Source organism: Rhinoraja longicauda, chromosome 3 (assembly GCF_053455715.1).
Source record: "Rhinoraja longicauda isolate Sanriku21f chromosome 3, sRhiLon1.1, whole genome shotgun sequence".
Lineage (NCBI taxonomy): Eukaryota > Metazoa > Chordata > Chondrichthyes > Rajiformes > Arhynchobatidae > Rhinoraja > Rhinoraja longicauda.
The window spans coordinates 36,387,555-36,409,951 of NC_135955.1; the positions used below are offsets into that span (position 1 = coordinate 36,387,555).

The 22,397-nt window shown below is 43.2% G+C and overlaps 1 protein-coding gene across 1 annotated transcript in view; it reads left to right on the forward strand.

Annotated features, from left to right (window-relative positions):
* ermp1 (endoplasmic reticulum metallopeptidase 1) overlaps positions 1-22,397 on the forward strand; it is a 46,249-nt gene that overhangs the window by 1,352 nt on the left and 22,500 nt on the right. The window contains exons 2-9 of the mRNA XM_078395934.1: positions 2,939-3,240; positions 6,820-6,947; positions 7,059-7,164; positions 8,023-8,169; positions 9,842-9,934; positions 14,782-14,994; positions 17,531-17,751; positions 21,575-21,749. Of these exons, the coding sequence (XP_078252060.1) occupies positions 2,939-3,240; positions 6,820-6,947; positions 7,059-7,164; positions 8,023-8,169; positions 9,842-9,934; positions 14,782-14,994; positions 17,531-17,751; positions 21,575-21,749 (1,385 nt within the window). The remainder of the gene's footprint in view (positions 1-2,938; positions 3,241-6,819; positions 6,948-7,058; positions 7,165-8,022; positions 8,170-9,841; positions 9,935-14,781; positions 14,995-17,530; positions 17,752-21,574; positions 21,750-22,397) is intronic.

Below are 22,397 nucleotides of genomic sequence, written 5' to 3' on the forward strand. Positions count from 1 at the left end.
CCAGCTGTCCACAGTGCACAGATAAAGGATAAAGGGTACAACATTAGTACAAAATAAAGTCTGATTAAAGAAAGTCCTCTGTCAAGCTCCTCAAGTTTGCGGATGACATTACCCTGATTGGACTGATCCAGGATGAGGAGGAATCTGCCTACAGATGAGAAGTGACACAGCTGGTGTCCTGGTGCCATCGCAACAACCTGGAGCTCATTGCTCTCAAGACAGTGGAACTAATTGTAGACTTTCGAAGAGATTCCCCTCTCCTCCCCCCACTCACCATCAACAACGCCATAGTCACATCTGTGGAGTCATTTAAGTTCCTTGGAACCATCATCTCCAGTGACCTTAAGTGGGGGGCCACCATCGACTCCACAGTCAAAAAGGCCCAACAGAGGATGTACTTCCTGCGGCAACTGAAGAAACACAATCTGCCACAGGCAATGATCACCTTCTCCATCATGGTCTGGTTTGGCTCAGCCACCAAGCACGACATCCGGAGGCTGCAACGGATCGTTCGCACAGCTGAGAAGGTTGTTGGCTGCAACCTTCCCCCCATTGACAAACTGTACACTGCAAGGGCCAGGAAGCGAGCGGGCAAGATCATCTCTGACCCCTCTCACCCTGGCCACAAACTCTTTGAAACACTTCCCTCTGGAAGACAACTCTGGACTGTCAAAGCAGCCAGACATAAAAACAGCTTTTTTCCACGAGTGATAGTTCTACTCAAAAACCAAAGTCTGTAGTCTCTTTTTTGCTCTGGTTTATTTTCACCCACATGATTAGACTCTAATGGTGTATCTTTATTGTTTTGATGTGTTTATGCTTTATTCTTAATTGTTAACTGTATATTTGTGTTGTCATTTGTGAGCGGAGCACCAAGGCACATTCCTGGTATCTGCATACTTTGGCCAATAAACTTATTCAATTCAATTCAATGATCTCCACTGAGGTAAATTGGAGGTTAAGACTGCACTCTCGCTGATCAGAAGGCGGTTGAGTTGCCTGATAACAGCTGGGAAGAAACTGTCCCTGAATCTGGTATGCATGTTAAAATTTCTGCACCTCCTGCCCGATGGAAGAGGGAGTGACCAGAGTCAGACTTGTCCTTGATTATGCTTGGGGCGTTGCGGAGCAGCGTGAAGTGTAGACAGAATTGTTGGAAGGGAGGTTGGTTTGCTTGTATTCTTGACTGCATTTCTTTAATTGTAAATATGAGCTGAAGTTATGACTGGTTTTGTCAGTGTCGACTTCATCTGCTGAATTGCTTGTTGAGGCTTAAGCATGAAGAGTTGTCTTGTGTGTATTGTATAAGATATATCAAAACTTTATTTAGTCATTATTTTTGTGGAAGAGTGTTTAATTTCCCTTAGAGTGCTGTTCCCCATTTTCGAATCTGTTTTTAAATAGAGCAGTTACATTTTGCGTGATCCTGAGCATTAAAAGGCAAGCCATTTAATATCGGGGGAATGTGTTGCAAAAATGTTTTCCCTTCATTTGTGCAATTTTAACAACTATTAAAGGAGTGTGCAAAATGTTTAACTCCATTCTATTGCTTATTATTGGCAGCCTTAGTACTGCTGAATGTGGGGAATATAAAATCATTGCAAGCACAGTAATAATTTCTAATTTTGCATGGGTGATAGGGACAACAGAAAATAAAAAGAGAGAGACACAGGGAACTGGAGATGCTTGGAAAAATAGACAGAGTAGAGTAGGGTTGGAGCACTGATTCATTCGGATGCTATTCGTCCTGGAAACTGAGCGCATACTGGTACATTTCCCTTGTGTTTTATAAAAGACATCCGCTGGGAATGCATGCAGCTGGTACAACACACTGTCCCTTGCAGCGATGAAATGGCAGTAATACAACTCACTGAGGCAATGTACGGTGGATGCCTTTGAGAGTTGATGCTAGGCTGCAACATGACTGCTCTGTGCTGAGATATGGGGTTCAGGATGAATGAGGCCATGGCTGGGGACAAGCAACAGTGGCTGCTCTCTGTGCTGAGAGACTTCCTTTGCTCTCTGACCAATGTCGGCAGGACCTGCTGCACAGCTCTCTGCAACCTGGCTATTTTATTCTGATTGGCTCAGTGGGTAGAGCTGCTGCCTCACAACGGTGGTGACCCGGGTTCGATCCTGATTATGGCTGCTGTCTGTGCGGAGTTCGAAGTTCTCCCTGTGACCGCGTGGGTTTTCTCCCAGTGCTCTAGTTTCCACCAACATCCCAAAGATGTGTAGGTGTGTAGGTTAATTGGCTTCTGAAAATTGCTCCTCGTGCGCAGGATGCAAAAGTGGAATAACGTAGAGCTAGTGTAGGGGTGATTGATAATCGCCGTTGAGTTGGTGGACCGAAGGACAGGTTTCCACGCTGTACCTCTAAAATTAAAACAGTAAGGAGGTTATGAGTGCATGTAAAGTCTAAGTGGTCAGTCAGCACATGGAGCAGGTGTTATCAGTCCTGAGTGATGTGCCATACCCACTGTGTCAGATAGGGTGCAGCCGTAGGTCCCATGCCTTGGTGCATAGCGCTACACTGCTCACGCCCCTCATCCACACAGCAGTAACCCTTGCAGGCAGTATTACCAGGTGCCTCATGCAAACGCCATGAGGCAATTGTACAATTTGATCTGTTTCATTGCTACAGGGCTGCCACATGAGCCCTCACCAGGTCCCTGTGCAGCAGCAGTATCAATAATGCATGTCCCCCTCTATAATGCTGCAATGGCCTCTTTCAATGCTTATTCCCATGGTGCACCTGTTGCCAGGAGTATATCTTGAGTGCTAACTGATGTACCAGAGTAGTCCATTCAAAGTTTATTTGAACATGCATTCAAAATGTGCATGAGAAGGATGATGCAGGATGTTTTTGCCGCATTACTTTAGAACAGTAAGGTTTTTTGCATGTAATCAGATAACAAATCCTTTTTTTTTTGCATAGGAAATATCTCCAGGATATCACTAATTTTGGAGCCAGGCCGGCTGGGAGCCCTGCCAATGAAATGCTGACGGTGACCTACCTCCTGGACCAGATCCAAAAGATCAAAGCAGGAAGTAAAGCAGTGCACAGCATTGCGGTGGACGTTCAGAGACCGACTGGCTTTTTCAACATTGATTTCCTGGGTGGTTTCACCAGTTACTATGCTAAAATCGCTAATGTTGTTGTGAAGTTGGAACCAGTAAATGGAGCGAAGCATGCTGTCCTTGCAAACTGCCATTTTGATTCTGTGGCCAATAGCCCAGGTAAAAATTATTTTTGTGTCTTTTTCTATCTATTTCTCTAAATAATTTAGTGATCTGTGTTATGTTTATATCCAACCAATCTTATTGGAATTGGTATTCCATGTGTCACTCTACTGTGCAAAAAGGAACTGCTGATGCTGGTTTAAACCGAAGATAGACACAAAAAGCTGGAGTAACTCAGCGGGACAGGCAGCATCTCTGGAGAGAAGGAATGGGTGATGTTTCGGTTTGAGACTCTTCTTCTGTACTCTGACCACATGTCTTAGAGTCATCCAGTGTGAAAACAGGCCCTTTCACCCCACCTGCCCATGCTGATCAACATATCCCACCTCCACTAGTCCCTCGTACCTGCATTTTGCCCATATCCCTTGAAACCTATCCTATCAATGTACCTGTCCAAATATCTTTTAAATAATTGTTATTGTACCTGCCCCAACTACCTCCCCTGGCAGCTCGTTCTATATACCCACCACCCTTTATTTTTTAAACAAAGTTGCCCATCAGGTTCCTATTAAATCTTACCCCCTCACCTTAAACCTATGTCCTCTGGTTCTTGATTTCCCTAATCTGGGTAAATAGCATTTCTCCTATCTATTTCTCTTATTTTATACACCTCTATGAAACCACCCTCCGCATTGCTATCCTGCTCAGCCTCTCCTTATCGCTCAGGTTGTAGAGTCCTGGCAACATCCTTTTAAATCTTCTCTGCACACTTTCCAGCTTAACAACATCCTTTCCAGTTTAACGTCAAGCCTTGGAGCATGGGATGGGGCAAAGTTTTGTTTGTCTGGCCTGTAAATTAGGGGTGGGGGAGAAATTTAAGACCAAATGATCAGCATATAAAAAAAGCTCCTTTTTTTAGTGAGATTGTGATACTTAGACAATGAAGCTTAGCATGAAGCTGACATTAATTTCATGAACATAAACTTCTCTTGTTCTTTTAACGGTTATCCAAGGATACAATGTGGTTTTGGTACTATAATCTGCAAACAATACTTATCCACTTCCACTAATTCCATTAACACGTGCTTTTCCAATGGCCTGGTAAAATTATTTGCAATTTTCTGCAAGCATGCTTGATTTCTCTTTTCAAGGAACCTGTGTTATTGAACCAGTTTCTTTCCATAAAGGTAGATTTGGACCTCTGTTTCAGTGGACAGAAAGATCCCATTGTAAACTCCACGTGGACTGGAGTCAGCAATGGTGAACCTTAGGATGTGCTGCTATCAATAAGCCTTGCGGCTAGAACGCAAAGGGAGCTAAAGTAATGTTGATGGAGCTCCACCCGTAGAAGCCAATGATGGAGCTGTTTACTTGACCAGCCTGCCTATCACCAGCCCTTGCAGACAGCCACTGCGTGTTCTTTAGATTGTTCTATCTGATTCATTGGTGTGATATTGCTTAGTTCTCTCTATTGCATGCCGTGTAACATTGGTGTTGGTTTATTACTGTCGCGTGTACTGAGGTAGCAATGGAATGGATAGCAATGTTTGCTTTCTATCCATTCAAATCATACTATACAATGGAGCCAGACATGTACAACATGGTAGTGCAAGGAGAAAAATAACAGAGTGCAGAAGATAGTGCAACAGCATTATAACAAAGAAAGTGCAGATAAGGTGTACCCAAAAAGCCAAGGATTACTGGTCTTAATGACTACCGGCCTGTCGCACTGACCTCTGTAATCATGAAGACCCTTGAAAGACTTGTGCTGGCCCACCTGAAAAATATCACAAACCCCCTGCTGGACCCCCTGTAGTTTACATACCAGACCAATAGATCAGTGAACGACGAAGTCAACCTTGGCCTGCACTTCATCCTCCAGCACCTAGACCGCCAGGGACCTATGCAAGGATTTTGTTTGTGGATTTTAGCTCTGCATTCAACACCATTGTGCCAGAGCTACCACACTCCAAACTCTCCCTGCTGACTGTGCCTGAACCCCTCTGTCAGTGGATCACCAACTTCCTGACAGACAGGAAGCAGCATGTGAGGCTGGGAAAGCACATCTCAGACCTGCTGACCCTCAGCATAGGAGCACCGCAAGGCTGCGTACTCTCCCCTCTCCTTTTCTCTCTCTACACCAACGACTGCACCTCCACAGACTCCTCTGTCAAGCTCCTCAAGTTTGCGGATGACACAACCCTGATTGGACTGATCCAGGATGGAGAGGAATCTGACTACAGACAGGAAGTGACACAGCTGGTGCCCTGGTGCCATTGCAACAACCTGGAGCTCAATGCTCTTAAGACAATGGAATTGATTGTAGACTTTAGGAGAACTCTCCCTCCCCTCACCCCACTCACCATCAACAACACCACAGCCACATCTGTGGAGTCATTTAAGTTCCTTGGAACCATCATCTCCAGGGACCTAAAATGGGAGGCCACCATCGACTCCACAGTCAAAAAGGCCCAACAGAGGATGTACTTCCTGCGGCAGCAGAGAAAATACAATCTGCCGCAGACAATGATGGTCCATTTATATTGCCATCATAGTCTGTCCTCACCATCTCCATCATGGTCTGGCTTGGCTCAGCCACCAAACATGACATCCGAAGCGCGTCTTTCGATCAGCCGAGAAGATTGTTGGCTGCAATCTTCCCCCCGTTGTTGAACTGTATACTGCAAGGGCCAGGAAGCGAGTGGGCAAGATCATCTCTGACCCCTCTCATCTTGGCCACAAACTCTTTGAAGCACTTCCCTCTGGAAGGCAACTCCGGACTGTCAAAGCAGCCACAGCCAGACATAAAAACAGCTTTTTTTCCATGAGCAGTAGCTCTGCTCAACAGCCAAAAGTCTGTAGCCTCCTTTTGCTCTGGTATTTTATTTTATTCTTCACATGTTTAAATTATAATGTTTTATTTTTAATTGTCTACTGTATATCGTGTTGTTATCCTTGCAGCAAAGCACGAAGGCAAATTCCTTGTATGTTTACATAATTGGCTAATAACATTTATTCAATTGAAAAAAAGTGCAAGGGCTGCAATGAGGTAGGTTAGGAGATTGGGACTGCACTAACGTATAAATAGTCCCATGTTGTTATGGATGTGCTGACTAACCTTTGGATGATTAGTATAAACTAGACCAAGTGGATCCGTTGGGCCCAAACCTCCTGCATTGGCGCAGCACCCTCTCCTCCCTCCCCTCTCCCCCCCCCCCCCTTCCCTCCTCCATCCCCCTCTCCCTCTCCCTCCCCTCCTCCTTTCCTTCCCCTCCCTCTCCTGCCCCTTCCCCTCCCTTCCCCACCCACCCACTCCATCCCCCAACTCGTCCACTCCATCCCCCTCAACCCCCCTTATCCTCCCCGCTCCCTCCCGCTCCCTCCCTAGGAGATAGATTTAAACTTTAAAATGTGAATAACTTTAAATATATAACATCGATTGCCATGAAACCTTCCATTAGCACCAAAGGGATGACGGTGAGTAAGGTGGGCCCAAAATTGTTGTGCTATCGTGTACCATTTTGGCTGTAGTTCAGGAACAAATGAACAAACAAACGAGAGTATTAGTATATAGATACCAGCATGTCAAATAATTCTGTTTAGTGAAGAATGACCTTGTTGCTTTTGTTTTGGCAGGTGCCAGTGATGATGCAGTCAGTTGTGCAGTTTTGTTGGAAATTCTGAATGTGTTGTCCAAGTCTTCATCCCCTCTGCAACATGCAATCATATTCGTTTTCAATGGTGCTGAAGAAAATATTTTACAGGTGAAATGTAGTGATAACCACTGCACTGAAAAATAGAGAACCAAAAGTAGAGGAATGTTAAATCTGCTTGACAGTGAATGCACCAACCAGTTTCTGTCTTTTTTTCGGCAGGCAAGCCATGGATTTATTACACAGCACCCTTGGGCTAAGCTAATAAGGGCATTTGTTAATCTAGAAGCTGCTGGTGTAGGAGGGAAGGAGCTTGTTTTTCAGACAGGTAATTATTTATTTTATTCGGGTAGAATGTTGGGTTCAGCCTGGCTTTCAGGCTTATTATTTTACAAGTTTTGAGGAAAGCTAGAAAGTAATTAAAGCAAAATTCATTGTATGCTGTAAATCTGAAGCAAACGTGGAAGACTCCTTCACTCCGAGTGTGTGAAGGAGAGATATCGGAGGTCCTTCCTTCCTGCTGCTGAGAGACTGCACAACCAGCGCTAGTCCCAGCAGACCAGTCAACAGTAAAGAAAAAACACAGTAAATGATGACAATTATCCTTATCTTTATTTTTATTTATAATGAATGTCTCTTGCTATCCACTTTGCTGCTGTAACACTGCAAATTTCCCCGGTGTGGGACAAATAAAGGAATATATATATATATATATATATATATATATATATACATATATATATATGTTTTTTGTTGTTTTTTTTAAATGCTGGAAGCACAGTAGATTAAGCTGTGTTGTAGCGAGAAAGAGTTGATATTTCAGGTCAAGGATTCTACGTTTGAACAGCAGATGCAAGAAAGCAGGTTATGGAGGGTATTGCAGAATTTAGAGCCTTGGCGTTTGAAGGTACCATCGTCAACGGTGATGTGATTTAATTTAGGGCTGAGCATGGAGAGCTATAGAGCTTGAGCAGATTAGAAAAGGGGTGAGACTGCGGATGGATCTGAAAGCATTCAGCTGAAGCTCCCAAATGAAACATTGCCAATCTTTCATGTATAGCAGGTAGGGGTGGGTGTATGGGTGCTGGATGTATTGCTGTGAATCTGGAACATTCCACTCCTGTTTGCTTGCTGGAACGACTGGCATTCTTTGACATTCTGTTATTCTCCATTTGAACTCCTAAAGGTCCTGAAAATCCCTGGTTGGTCCAGGCGTATGCACGTGCAGCAAAGCATCCTTTTGCATCTGTTGTTGGTCAGGAAGTATTTCAGAGTGGGATCATTCCTTCTGACACAGATTTTCGAATCTATCGGGACTATGGCAATATTCCAGGTACAGTGTGTTTCTCTGGTGATTTCTCAATAAAATGATTGCAACAGGGCAGCACAGTTGTGCAGCGATAGAGTTGCTGCCTTGCAATGCCAGAGACTCGGGTTTGATTTTGACTATGGGCGCAGTTTTAGAATTTGTACGTTCTCCCTGTGACCACGTGTGTTTCCTCTGAGTCGTCCAGTTTCCTCCCACATTCCAAAGATGTGCAGATTTGTAGTTTAATTGCCTTCTGTAAATTGTCGCTAATGTGTAGTATAGAACTAGTGTATGGGTGATTGTAGGTTGACATGGATTCAGTGGGCCGAAGGGCCTGTTTCCACGCTGTATCTTTAAACTCGGTTATTCCTGGATTTGTAAAATATCGAGAGTTTCATTTAATTTTTCAAACTAATTTCTCATGTACATTTTTTGCATGCGCAGTGTTGAATCAATGCATTGATGAATCAATGCATTGGGTTGTGCTTTGCCACTTAAACTAAATACCGGGGAATGGAAAGCAATGGTTTTCAGTTCCCACTGTGTTTTTTTTCTCCTTTCCTGAGCATTGTGAGTGGCAGCTTGCTGGTATCCTGTAGGTTGAATGTAAATTCAGATGCCTGGGACTGGGATTGGTGCTACACACCTTCTGATAGCTGCCCAAAGAAGGATTGTGGTTGGAATCTGCCCACACTCTACTTCAAAATTTGAAGGTGCATGGCTTTGTATAGGAGCGTAACAGTATCTGTAACTATGAAAAATGGTGTCTTTAAAAGTAAAAATTTAAAAATATATAGAAGGTCTTGACCCCAATCACTAGTAAATAGGTAGCAAATTGTCTGCTTGTCATGATGGAATACTTCTATCCACTCTTTCGTAAATGATAAATTCTATAGATAGATGGAACGTAGACCAGTATGGGCTATCACAAATGGATTTCATATTTGCAGAGGCCCGTAAGTCAGAAAATACACATCACTTTATATCATAACCATATCTCTGTAATGAATGGCATCAAAACCACATAAAACTGTTTGAAAAGAGCAGTTGCTAAAATGGAAGAGGGAGAGGAAATTACTTCTGCGTTCAAAGGAATGAACATAGGAATATGGAATTTAATAATGTTATGGGAGCTTGTTTGTATGTAGGGGTGTCCATAAGACCAGGGACAGTCTGTAGAGTACAGGAATGGGCCATTTGGCCCACTATGTCTGTGCTGGCCAAGATGCCAGTTTAAACTGCACATCTGCCCATATGTGGTCCAAATTCCACTATTCCCTGCTTGCTCATGTATCAAGTGTCCCGTAAAGCTTTATCATTGCAAATGATAATTGAGATTGTGGTCTTCCTTCTTACCATTGCTATAAATTGATACGTTTGGAATGAATGTCTATCCATGTAGCCAGGATTGTTATTGAACTTTGATTTAATTATTTTTTTTAATATTGTAATGTAGTCATTTCTATTCTTGGTAAGAAATTCCATAATACCAATAAATAAACTGGCATTGGTGCAAGGTCTGGCTACTGTACAAACTGCTGAAACTCGACCAACAAAAAATTAGTAGGTAATTAAGATTGCATTGTAGTTTCTATGTTTTGTGCTTTTCTTAAACCAACAGATTAATTCTCTTGCAAAAATATTTCCGTGCAAATAATTTTCTTGAGACCATATAATTGTGTATTTTCTGTTTTAGGAATAGATTTGGCTTTCATTGAGAATGGTTACATTTACCATACAAAATATGACACAGCAGACCGAATCCATTTGGACTCCATTCAGAGGGCTGGTCAGTATTCTGTGACTTCAAAAATAAGAAGGACTTTGACTTTGTGTAACATTATGTTTGTTTAATAGACTAACTAATTATAAATGCACGTTTATCTTTCTATTAGCTGCAGTTGATCTATTGGAAGAGAGTTATTGCATTTGGCTCATATGTTTTCCAAAAGGGACATCAACATTTATGGCTACATTGGGCCCTTTCCTCTGCCTTGCAAGGTTTTACAACGCAGATAGTTGGATTGTACCTGCATTGGCTTTTTAGAAATGTGTAATTTTTCTCCCCATTTCTTCAAATATCCATCCACTTTTGAAAGCTATCTTTTACTTTGTCCCATCTGCCATTCTTTAGTGTGATATCTTGTGTGTATTAGTTCTTTAAATTTGATGTTCTATCACTGTTTGGTGATGTGTCCAACAGGATCTGTTATTCTGCAATTTATCATGGTATCACAAAATGCTGGAGTAACTCAGCAGGTCAGGCAGCATCTAGGAGAGAGGGAATGGGTCACGTTTCGGGTCGAGACCCTTCAGACTCAACCCGAAACGTCATCCATTCCCTCTCTCCTAGATGCTGCCTGACCTGCTAAGTTACTCCAGCATTTTGTGATACCTTCGATTTGTACCAGCATCTGCAGTTTTTTTTCCTACAGTACAATTTCTCATGGTAGGTTGCCTCCTCGGTATCTATTTGCTACTTCTATTATAGGTTTGATATAATGTTTCTGTTAATTGTAAATAGTGTAATTCTTTTTATTTGGTATTAGTGCAACACATCTCAGCCACAATGTTGCACTATTGGAATTGCACTGTAAATAGCACATAGAAACATAGAAAATAGGTGCAGGAGTAGGCCATTCGGCCCTTCGAGCCTGCACCGCCATTCAATATGATCATGGCTGATCATCCAACTCAGTATCCTGTACCTGCCTTCTCTCCATACCCCCTGATCCCTTTAGCCACAAGGGCCACACCTAACTCCCTCTTAAATATAGCCAATGAACTGGCCTCAACTACCTTCTGTGGCAGAGAATTCCACAGATTCACCACTCTCTGTGTGAAAAAAAACGACCACTGCAAATTGCCCCTCGTGTAAGAAGAGTGGTGGAATCTGTTGATCTGATAGAATATAGGGAAAATGGGATTAACATAGGATTAGTGTAAATAAGTAGCTGATAGGTGACGTGAACTTGGTGGGCTAAAAAGCTTGTTCACATGCCATATCTTTCTGCAAATCAACTCGTATAGTAATGTTTTACACATTCAGTTTATAAAGAAAAATGTTTTTTCACTTGTAACCTTGCATGCAGGAGAATAAAACAATATTCATTTCCGGAAAAGCAATTTGTAGTTATTCCTCATTGCAAAAGTAATTCCAATTTTTACTTATTCATTTTTTAAATAATGCTCACAAGTATTTTTGTGTATTGCAGTCAGCAGGTTTATAGTGCTCTGATCTTGATGCTTCAAGTTCTCTTCTCAGGGTCAGAACATCTTATTCACACTGTCCCAAGCATTCTTGCATCAAACTTATGATAGATTTTTTAAGAAGCTGCTCTGTTCTGCCTTGCTAGCAGGAATTTACGCTTTTTTAATAGCCTTCCTTAATTAGAACTTTACTGTCAGTAGTCTTTGAGTTACAGTGCCCTCCATAATGTTTGGGACAAAGACACATCATTTATTTATTTCTTGTACTCCCACAATTTGAGATTTGTAATAGAAAAAATCATATGTGGTTAAAGTGCACATTGTCAGATTTTATTAAAGGCCATTTTTATACATTTTGGTTTCACCATGTAAAAATTACAGCAGTGTTTATACATAGTCGCCTCATTTCAGGGCACCATAATGTTCGGGACACATGGCTTCACAGGTGTCTGTAATTGCTCAGATGTGTTTAATTGCCTCCTTAATGCAGGTATAAGAGAGTTCTCAGCACCTAGTCTTTCCTCCAGTCTTTCCATCACCTTTGGAAACTTTTATTGCTGTTATCAACGTGAGGACCAAAGTTGTGCCAATGAAAGTCAAAGAAGTTATTGTGGGACTGAGAAAGCAGAATGAAACCGTTAGAGAAATCAGCCAAACCTTAGGCTTACCAAAAACAACTGTTTGGAACATCATTAAGAAGAAAGAGAGCACTGGTGAGCTAACTAATCGCAAAGGGACTGGCAGGCCAAGGAAGACCTCCACAGATGATGACAGAAGAATTCTCTCTATAATAAAGAAAAATCCCCAAACACCTGTCCGACAGATCAGAAACACTCTTCATGAGTCAGGTGTGGATTTGTCAATGACCACTGTCCGCAGAAGACTTCATGAACAGAAATAAAGAGGTACACCGCAAGATGCAAACCACTGGTTAGCCGCAAAAATAGGATGGCCAGGTTACAATTTTGTAAGAAGTACTTAAAAGAACAGGCACAGGTCTGGAAAAAGGTCTTGTGGACAGATGAGAAGAAGATTAAAGTGATGGCAAGAGTAAAGTATGGAGGAGAGAAGGAACTACCCAAGATCGAAAGCATTCCACCTCATCTGTAAAACACGGTGGTGGGGATGTTATGGCCTGAGCATGTATGGCTGCTGAAGGTACTGGGTCACTTATCTTCATTGATGATACAACTGCTGATGGTTGTAGCATAATGAATTCTGAAGTGTATAGACACATCCTATCTGCTCAGGTTCAAACTAATGCCTCAAAACTCATTGGCTGACGGTTCATTCTACAAGCAAGACAATGATCCCAAACATACTGCTAAAACAACAAAGGAGTTTTTCAAAGCTAAAAAAGGTCAATTCCTGAGTGGCCAAGTCAATCACCTGATCTGAACCCAATTGAGCATGCCTTTTATATGCTGAAGATAAAACTGAAGGGGACTAGCCCCCAAAACATGCATAAGCTAAAGATGGCTGCAATACAGGCCTGGCAGAGCATCACCTGAGAAGACACCCAGCAACTGGTGATGCCCATGAATCGCAGACTTCAAGCAGTCATCGCATGCAAAGGATATGCAACAAAATATTAAACATGACAATTTTCATTTACATGACATTGCTGTGTCCCAAACATTATGGTGCCCTGAAATGGGGGGTCTATGTATGAACACTGCTGTAATTTCTACATGCTGAAACCAAAATGTGTAAAAATGGCCTTTATTACATTCTGACAATGTGCACTTTAACCACATTATATATCTAAACATAGCACAAAAAGTAAGGAAATTTGTGTTTGGTAGATTATTTCTTTGTTGTAACAATGCTTCTTGGCAATAAATCTTATACCGTTGGAAAGCCTGTTTATTTCCCTTTTAAATGGTGCCACATTTGTAAGGAACATGCATTTGTGGGATGAGCAGCAGAGCTGAGTATGTGGGTTGCGCCCATGAAAAATCTGCCAAATCTTCTCTGCCAATGCCAAACAGCTTATTCTGCCATTGACTCTTGTTCGGTGTTGTTTGGTGGATTGGATGATTGAAGTCTGAAGAAACAAGACATATTGGCAATTTAACAATGTATTCATTTAATAAACAGGAGCCACAGTAGCGTGTGGAAGAACCATACACAGCCATAACAGCCTGGCACCTCCTCATGCTGGTCACCAGCCTGGTCACACACTGTTGTGGGATGGCATCCCATTCTTGTCAGCACCTGGGGGTACCAGAAGCTCAAAACAAGAGTCAATAGCAACAGCAGAATAAGCTGTTTGGCATTGGCAGAGAAGATTTGGCAAATTTTTCATGGGCACAACCCATATACTCAGCTCTGCTGCTCATCCCACAAATGCATGTTCCTAACAAATGTGGCACCATTTAAAAGGGAAATAAACAGGCTTTCCAACGGTATAAGATTTATTGCCAAGAAGCATTGTTACAACAAAGAAATAATCTACCAAACACAAATTTCCTTACTTTTTGTGCTATGTTTATTATAAATCTCAAATTGTGGAGTACAGAGGCAAATAAATAAATGATGGATCTGTCCCAAATATTATGGAGGGCATTGTATGTTTGGATGAAAGCCAAGTTCTGGAAGTCAAAGGACTACCAATGGAAAAAAGGCCGGCCATTCTTCATAGCTCAAACTTATCAGTTGTGAGATGACGGGATATTATTGTAACTGAAGTAAACTTAGTGAACTTGTTCTGAATTGTGCTGCTAAAGGTTAAAGATGACTACCAATTAAGGATGCTTTTCAAATGTGGGGAATTAACAATTTTGACACCAAGTAAAACCACAGCCCTGATCATTCAGTTATAAAGGTTTTTGTTAAAACGTATTGAATTTTTTGTGGGATATGGATGTTGCTGACAAGGGCAACATTTATTGTCCACCCCTAATTGCCCCAGAGAAGGTCTGAAACCATTGCCCCTCCTCTTATGATATTCCCACAGTGGTGGTGGGTAGGGAGTTCCAGGATATGGATCCAGAGCTGACGAAGGGGCGGTATATTTCCAAGTTGGGATGATGTATTGGTTGGGACATTCATGTGCCTGATCCCTGGCGGTACTTGATGTTAAAGGTTCCAAGTTTGAGAAGAGGCTCCCAAACTTTGGCAATGGATTGCTGTCAATGTCCCAACTATTTCATTTCTAATGCAGGGTAAACCTGTCTCCCAGCCCAAACTTCTAAGCAGGGAAACCTTTAAAAAACAATGTTGTGTAAACGTGTATGTTTATGGAGAACTGTAATTTAAATGTTTGTTATTTTTTTTGGCTATCTTCTCTGTTTTCATCTAAGCAGTATCTGCAAAATGAGGCTTTAGTAATTAATCACAATTTCTTGAGCCTTTATTTGCATCCACTGCATAAGTGCTTTTTTTATAGCCGTTTTATTCTAAACCATCTTGTGCTATTTGTAGGTGATAATATATTGGCCGTACTGCAGTACCTGGCAACATCTGAGGAGTTGGCTGACTCCGCACAGTATCGACACGGCTCTATGGTGTTTTTTGATGTGCTTGGATTGTTTGCTGTGGCCTATCCAAAACGAATTGGTACTATAATAAACTGTCTGGTTGCTGTTGCAAGTGTCCTCTACTTGGGTAGAAAGTTCTCTGTATCAAAAACTTATGGTAAGACAATTTTTAATTGTTATCTTAAGTTTTAAAATATATATATTTTGAGAAGGCTGCATTTAGTGACCATTTCTAATATAAACATAGCACAAAAAGTAAGGAAATTTGTGTTTGGTAGATTATTTCTTTGTTGTAACAATGCTTCTTGGCAATAAATCTTATACCATTGGAAAGCCTGTTTATTTCCCTTTTAAATGGTGCCACATTTGTAAGGAACATGCATTTGTGGGATGAGCAGCAGAGCTGAGTATGTGGGTTGCGCCCATGAAAAATCTGCCAAATCTTCTCTGCCAATGCCAAACAGCTTATTCTGCCATTGACTCTTGTTCGGTGTTGTTTGGTGGATTGGATGATTGAAGTCTGAAGAAACAAGACATATTGGCAATTTAACAATTTATTCATTTAATAAACAGGAGCCTCAGTAGCGTGTGGAAGAACCATACACAGCCACAACAGCCTGGCACCTCCTCCTCATGCTGGTCGCCAGCCTGGTCACACACTGTTGTGGGATGGCATCCCATTCTTCAACCAGCATTTGTCGCAAGTCAGCCAACGTGGTTGTGTTGGTCACTCTGGCACGAACAGCACGCCCAAGCTGATCCCACAAGTGTTCAGTGGGGTTGAGGTCAGGACTGCTGGCAGGCCATTCCATCCTCTCCACTCCCAAATTCTGGAGGTAGTCTCTGAGAAACCCTGTTCTGTGGGGGCGAGCATTGTCATCTTGGAGGATAGAGTTCGGTCCCAGACTGGAGATATGGGATTGCCACTGGTTGCAGAATCTCATCTCGATATCTCTCTGCATTGAGATTGCCTCCAATGATGACAAGCCTCGTTTTTACAGTGAGGGAGATGCCGCCCCACACCATCACACTGCCTCCACCAAAAGATGTTACTCTATCGGTGCAGCAATCAGCATAGCGTTCTCCGCGTCTTCTCCACACTTTGACCCTATGATCCAACTGCCGTAGGCAGAATCTGGACTCATCGCTGAACATAACGTTCCTCCACATGTTCAGGTTCCAGTGCACGTGTTGCCGACACCAGCGCAAACGGGCCTGACGGTGAAGGGCAGTCATGGCAGGCCTCCTGGCAGCCCTATGAGACCGGAGATCGGCTGCGTGCAGTCTGTTCAGAATTGTCTGGGCAGAGAGCCGTCGGCCATATCGTCCTGCAAACCTTGACTGCAAATCTGTAGAAGACAGCCTACGGTTCCTAAGTGCTGACAGGGTGAGGAAACGGTCTTCTCCGGTGTCGTCTTCTTGGGACGCCCACTTCGCGGCCTGTCTCTGACATCCCCCGTTATATGGAACTTAGCCTTCACTTTGGAGATGGTACTAGGGCTCACTCCAAATAATGCCGCAACTTGGTTTTGCGGAACACCAGCTTGAAGTTGCCCTATCGCACGGGCCCTATCCAGATCAGTCAAACGTGGCATGCCGATTCTTGGAGCAGACACCTACTGACCACTGTAGCAGGGCCCATGCTCACAGATGCTGCCAATCAGGTGCCAATCAGGCACCTGCTTGTCAGCACCTGGGGGTACCAGAAGCTCAAAACAAGAGTCAATAGCAAAAGCAGAATAAGCTGTTTGGCATTGGCAGAGAAGATTTGGCAAATTTTTCATGGGCGCAACCCATATACTCAGCTCTGCTGCTCATCCCACAAATGCATGTTCCTTACAAATGTGTAGACGCGGAGAACGCTATGCTGATCTCCTGCAGCGTTCTGTATTGCATCTTGGTGGAACTTGGCGTAATTACTCTTGAGAAGATGGTGATGTCAAATTTTTGAATTAATAGTCTTTCTGGTGAAGCGGCCCTGATGGTGCTGTTGAGTAATGTTGTGGGTTTTAGACCAGTAACATTGTAAGACCGGCGATTATATTTTTAAGTCAAGATGATATGGGAGGGGAGCCTGCAGGAGTTGATGTTCAATGCAGCTGCTACCCTTGTCCTCCTTGGTCATCTGGGATCTGGGGGAGAGGCACTGCGAGAGTATCCTAAGTAGACAAAGTGACACTTGCCTGAAAGTAACATGTTAGCATTATCGCTATTTATCAAACCAAGTTCTCCTTAAACCTAATACCCATTAAATTTAGATAACATCCAGTTACGCCTCTTCTGCACCCTCTCCACAGCATCCATATCTTTTCTATAGTGGGGCAACCAGAACTGGGCACAGCACAGTTGGGCAGTTGCTAGCGCTACTGCCTCATAGCAACAGTGACCCGGGTTCGATCCTGACCTCTGGCACTGTCTTTGTGGAGTTTGTACTTTCTCCCTGAAACAGGGGACAGTTGATGAGAATGTGGGGGGAATAAAATGGTTTTGATGTAGGAATAGTGTAATTGGGTGATTGACAGTCAGCATGGTCTCAGTGGGCTGAAGGATCTCATTCCAAGTTGTATCTCTTTATGATTGTTTCTTCCATATTAAAGATGCCATATCATTGTTATTAATATTGGATTCTAAAATCCCTTTGGCTATCTTCGGGATTTTGCTGCAGAGTGTTAACTGGTATGATTTATTTACAGGATCTCACTATAGGAGTGATCTACTGTATGGAATTGGCATCACCATATTAAGCTGGTTTATCATCTTTGTGGCCATTCTTATTGTAGCAGTATTTGTGTCCCTAACTGGACACTCCATGTCTTGGTACAGTCACTTCTACGTTTCCATCATCTTGTATGGCTCAGTAGCCCTCCTTAAACTTATGCTGATTCATACACTGGCCAAAAATTTCTACTATGGAGTAAGTATACTGATGGCGTTTGTTTTATGGGAAGGGTTACAGTGATGGAGAGGGAGTGTAACAGAGAAGGGCAGAGGGAGGGGGTTACAGAGGTAGGAAGTTACAGAGGGTAGGAGGTCGGAGGCGGTGGGGGGGGGGGGTTTACTGAGCTGGGGAGGCTAAGTAGAATAGTAGGCTGGGAGGGTAAAATGGACTGGATGGAGCAGGTTTCAGAGATGGCGAGGGCTGGAGTGGGTTACAGTGATGGGGAAGGGTAAGGGTAGGGGCTGTTTTATCATTTAGTGCTTGACCAATAATTTCCATGTCCTCTGAACCCCACTCCATGTCTCTGGCTGATAAAACATTAGTGGTTTTGCAACTTAATTGTGTGTTCTACAATTTGCCTAATTAATCTTTTGGCATTATCGGGCTGTCTAATGTTTTTTTAAGAAACTTTGCAGATATTACTGGCAAGGTCACATTTATTCCCTTTACTACCTGCATAGGGGAATAAAGCTGATTTTTTGGATTGACTGGTGGCAGAGCAATTGACATACAACAGTACAGCCCTTCAGCCCGCAATATTTGTACCAAACATGATGCCTAGCTTAACTGATCTCATCTGCCTGCACATGATCCACATTCCTCTATTTCCTGCACTTCCATGTGCTGATCTAAAAGCCTCTTAAACACCACTATCCTATCTGCCTCCACCACCATCCCTGGCAATGCATTCCAGGCCCTCATCACCCTCTCTGTGTGTAAATAAAAATAATATCCTTGCACCTCTTCATTAAACTTTCCCCCTCTCATTTTATAACTATGCCCTCTGGTGCTGGATATTTCCACCCTGGGGAAAAAGTGACTGGATTAGCATTGCCGAATCCTTTAATTCGGATCCTAGCTGTGGAATTTAAATTCTGACTAATCTGAAATTTGGAACAACATTTTGATGATCACAAAACTTAGTATCATAAAAACCCATCTAATTCACTCGTGTCCCTCGGGCGAGGAATTGTACTGTCTCTGCCTGGTGTGGCTGGTATGTGACCCCAGACTAAGGTAAGTCACTCGGTTGTAGTAGGTTCACAAGCACTTTCACGCATTAACGATTGGCAATAAATATGGGTACATTTGATAACAAGATCCACAATTTGAAAATTGAGTAAATTAACAAAGAAATTCTCAATTTGTTCCCACGCTTTATTTAGCATGATATAACAGTACTGCAGTAAATTTCCATTGTTTGTTTTGCAGTGTTCTCAAACAATGTTGTTTAGTTTATTGTCATGTATATCGAGCTAGAGTGAAAAGCTTTTGTTGCGTGCTAACCAGTCAGCAGAAAGACAATACATGATTAAATCGATCCATTTACAGTGTATAAATACATGATAAGGGAATAACGTTTAGTGCAAGGTAAAGCCAAACCAGAGTCTGATCAAGGATAATCTGAGGGTCACTAAAGAAGTAGACAGTGGTTCAGTATAAGAAAATAACTGCAGATGCTGGTACAAATCGAAGGTATTTATTCACAAAATGGTGGAGTAACTCGGCAGGTCAGGCAGCATCTCGGGAGAGAAGGAATGGGTGACGTTTCGGGTCGAGACCCTTCTTCAGACTGATGTCAGGGGGCGGGACAAAGGAAGGATATAGGTGGAGACAGGAAGATAGAAGGAGATCTGGGAAGGAGGAGGGGAAGAGAGGGACAGAGGAACTATCTAAAGTTGGAGAAGTCGATGTTCATACCACTGGGCTGCAAGCTGCCCAGGCGAAATATGAGGTGCTGTTCCTCCAATTTCCGGTGGGCCTCACTATGGCACTGGAGGAGGCCCATGACTGGAGGAGGCTCCAAGGTCAGACTGGGAATGGGAGGGGGAGTTGAAGTGCTCGGCCACCGGGAGATCAGTTTGGTCAATGCGGACCGAGCGAAGCGATCGCCGAGCCTGCACTTGGTTTCGCCGATGTAAATAAGTTGACATCTAGAGCAGCGGATGCAATAGATGAGGTTGGAGGAGGTGCATGTGAACCTTTGTCTCACCTGGAAAGACTGTTTGGGTCCTTGGATGGAGTTGAGGGGGGAGGTAAAGGGACAGGTGTTGCATCTTGTGCGGTTGCAGGGGAAAGTGCCCAGGGATGGGGTGGTTTGGGTAGGAAGGGACGAGTGGAACAGGGAGTTACGGAGGGAATGGTCTCTGTGAGGGGAGGGGATGGGAAGATATGGCCAGTGGTGGGGTCCCGTTGTAGGTGACGGAAATGTTGGCAGATGATTTGTTGGATCCGCTGGCTGGTGAGGTGGAAGGTGAGAACGAGGGGGATTCTGTCCTTGTTGCGAGTGCGGGGAGGGGGAGCAAGAGCGGAGCTGCGGGATGTGGAAGAGACCCTAGTGAGAGCCTCATCTATAATGGAAGAGGGGAAGCCCCGTTTCCTGAAGAATGAGGACATCTCTGACGCCCTAGTGTGAAACACCTCATCCTGGGTGCAGATGCGGAGTAGACGGAGGAATTGGGAGTTGGGGATAGACTTTTTGCACGGGACCGGGTGGGAAGAGGTGTAGTCCAGATAGCTGTGCGAGTCAGTGGGTTTATAGTAAATGTCCGTCACTAGTCTGTCTCCTGTGATGGAGATGGTGAGGTCCAGAAACGGGGGGGAGATGTCGGAGATAGTCCAGGTATATTTAAGGGCAGGATGGAAATTGGAAGTGAAGTGTATGAAGTCAGTGAGTTCTGCATGGGTACAAGAGGTAGCACCAATGCAGTCGTCGATGTAGAGTTCGGGGATGGGGCCGGTGTACGCCCGGAACAGGGATTGTTCGATGTACCCGATAAAGAGGCAGGCGTAGCTAGGGCCCATGCGAGTGCCCATAGCTACGCCTCTGGTTTGGAGGAAGTGGGAGGAGTCAAAGTAGAAGTTGTTGAGGGTAAGAACCAGCTCTGCTAGGCGGAGGAGAGTGTTGGTAGAAGGGGATTGGTTCAGGACTGCTCTCTGGTTGTGGTAGGATGATTCAGTTGCCTGAAAACAACTGGGGGGAAACTGTCCCTGAATCAGGTGGTGTGGGTTTTTAAACTTCTACACCTTTTGCCTGATGGGAGAGGGGAGAAGAGGGAGTGGCCAGGATGCGACTCATTCTTGATTATGCTGCTGGCCTTGCCGACGCAGCGTGAGGTATAAATGGAGTCGATAGAAGGGAGGTTGGTTTATGTGATGGCCTGGGCTGTGTCACAATTCGCTGCAATTTCTTGCGGTTTTGGATGGAGCTGTTCCCAAACCAAGCTGTGATGAATTCTGATAAAATGCTTTCCATGGTGCATCTGCAGAAGTTGGTGAGACTTATAGGGGGCATGCTGAACCTCCTAAGCCTTCTAAGAGAGTAGAGGCTTTGGTGTGCTTTCTTGGTCGTTGCTTCAATATGGGTGGTCCAGGAGAAGTTGTTGGTGATATTGACTCCTAGGAATTTGAAGTTTTCAATCATCTCTACTTTGGCACTGTACAGTAATTGAAAGATGACGATATTTAATAAATTACCATAAATTCAATAAAACATTGGATGAAGAAAAATTAAAGTGAATTCCTTTTGAAGTACCACCTGAGGTTGGTGTTGTTTCTTATCATATTGGTTGTACTAATGTAGACTTGGGTATGATCTCCTTTATGGGGAAGAGGTTAATGGCAGGGAGCATCCCCTCTGGGAGGTAATCAGTCTCACTGTCAACTGCATCTTGCACAGGTAGTAGATGGTAGTCCCCAGTTTAAAAAAAATAATTGACAAAGGATAGGCTGTAAACACACTAAATTTTGTGATTAATTTTGTCACTTGTGTTAAATTCTGTTTTTTACCCGTGCACAGAACGTGAACAAGGTTTACCTATCGGAACTGTACTTTGATGTCTCTCTGACAATCTGGTGCTGCACTTTGATTTGCTTTACCCAACGAGACCTGTGCTCTGCTTATGTGCCAGCATTGTGGGTGGCTTTTCCTTTGCTCATAAAGTTATTGATTGGTGGAGAGCTGAAGCAAAAAGGTAAATTCTCACATTTGAATTATTGGTTCTTAAAAATAAATGAGTATTAATAAACACTAATCGAAAAGTTACATTGACTCCACTTTGTGTATCTTGCTAGATAATCTGTGTACTTCTTAAAAAATAAAATCCTGTGTGTTCTCCTGCTCTGCTGTTCCTCTACAATGTTCCCACCCAGACTCATCACAACCATGTGTTTGCAGATCCCACCCCATCCCTCCCCATCACCTCTTTATACTGGTATTTCCCCTCCTATTGCAGTCCAGGTGAAGGATCTTGACCCAGAATGTTGATAGTCCATTTCCCTCCAAAGATGCTGCCTAGCCCACTGAGTTCCTCTCTGTTTGTTCTTTGCTCTCTTTAACTCTCTGCATGACGGCACTATTGAAAGCTCTCAAACACTTTGTAAAAGACAGCACACAAATGAGCTGTACTGACCATTGTGCATCAATTATTGAATAGAGTTGAATAAAAACTTTTTACCCACTCTTTTGCCGTGCCTTCAAACAGTATTGTACAGTAATTGAAAGATAGCAATATTGATCATTTGTTGAATACTAAATAAATTCAATAAGTGCATTGGATGAAGAAAACTGAATTCCTTTGAAGTACCACCTGAATTCAGAGTTGTTTCATATTACATTGGTT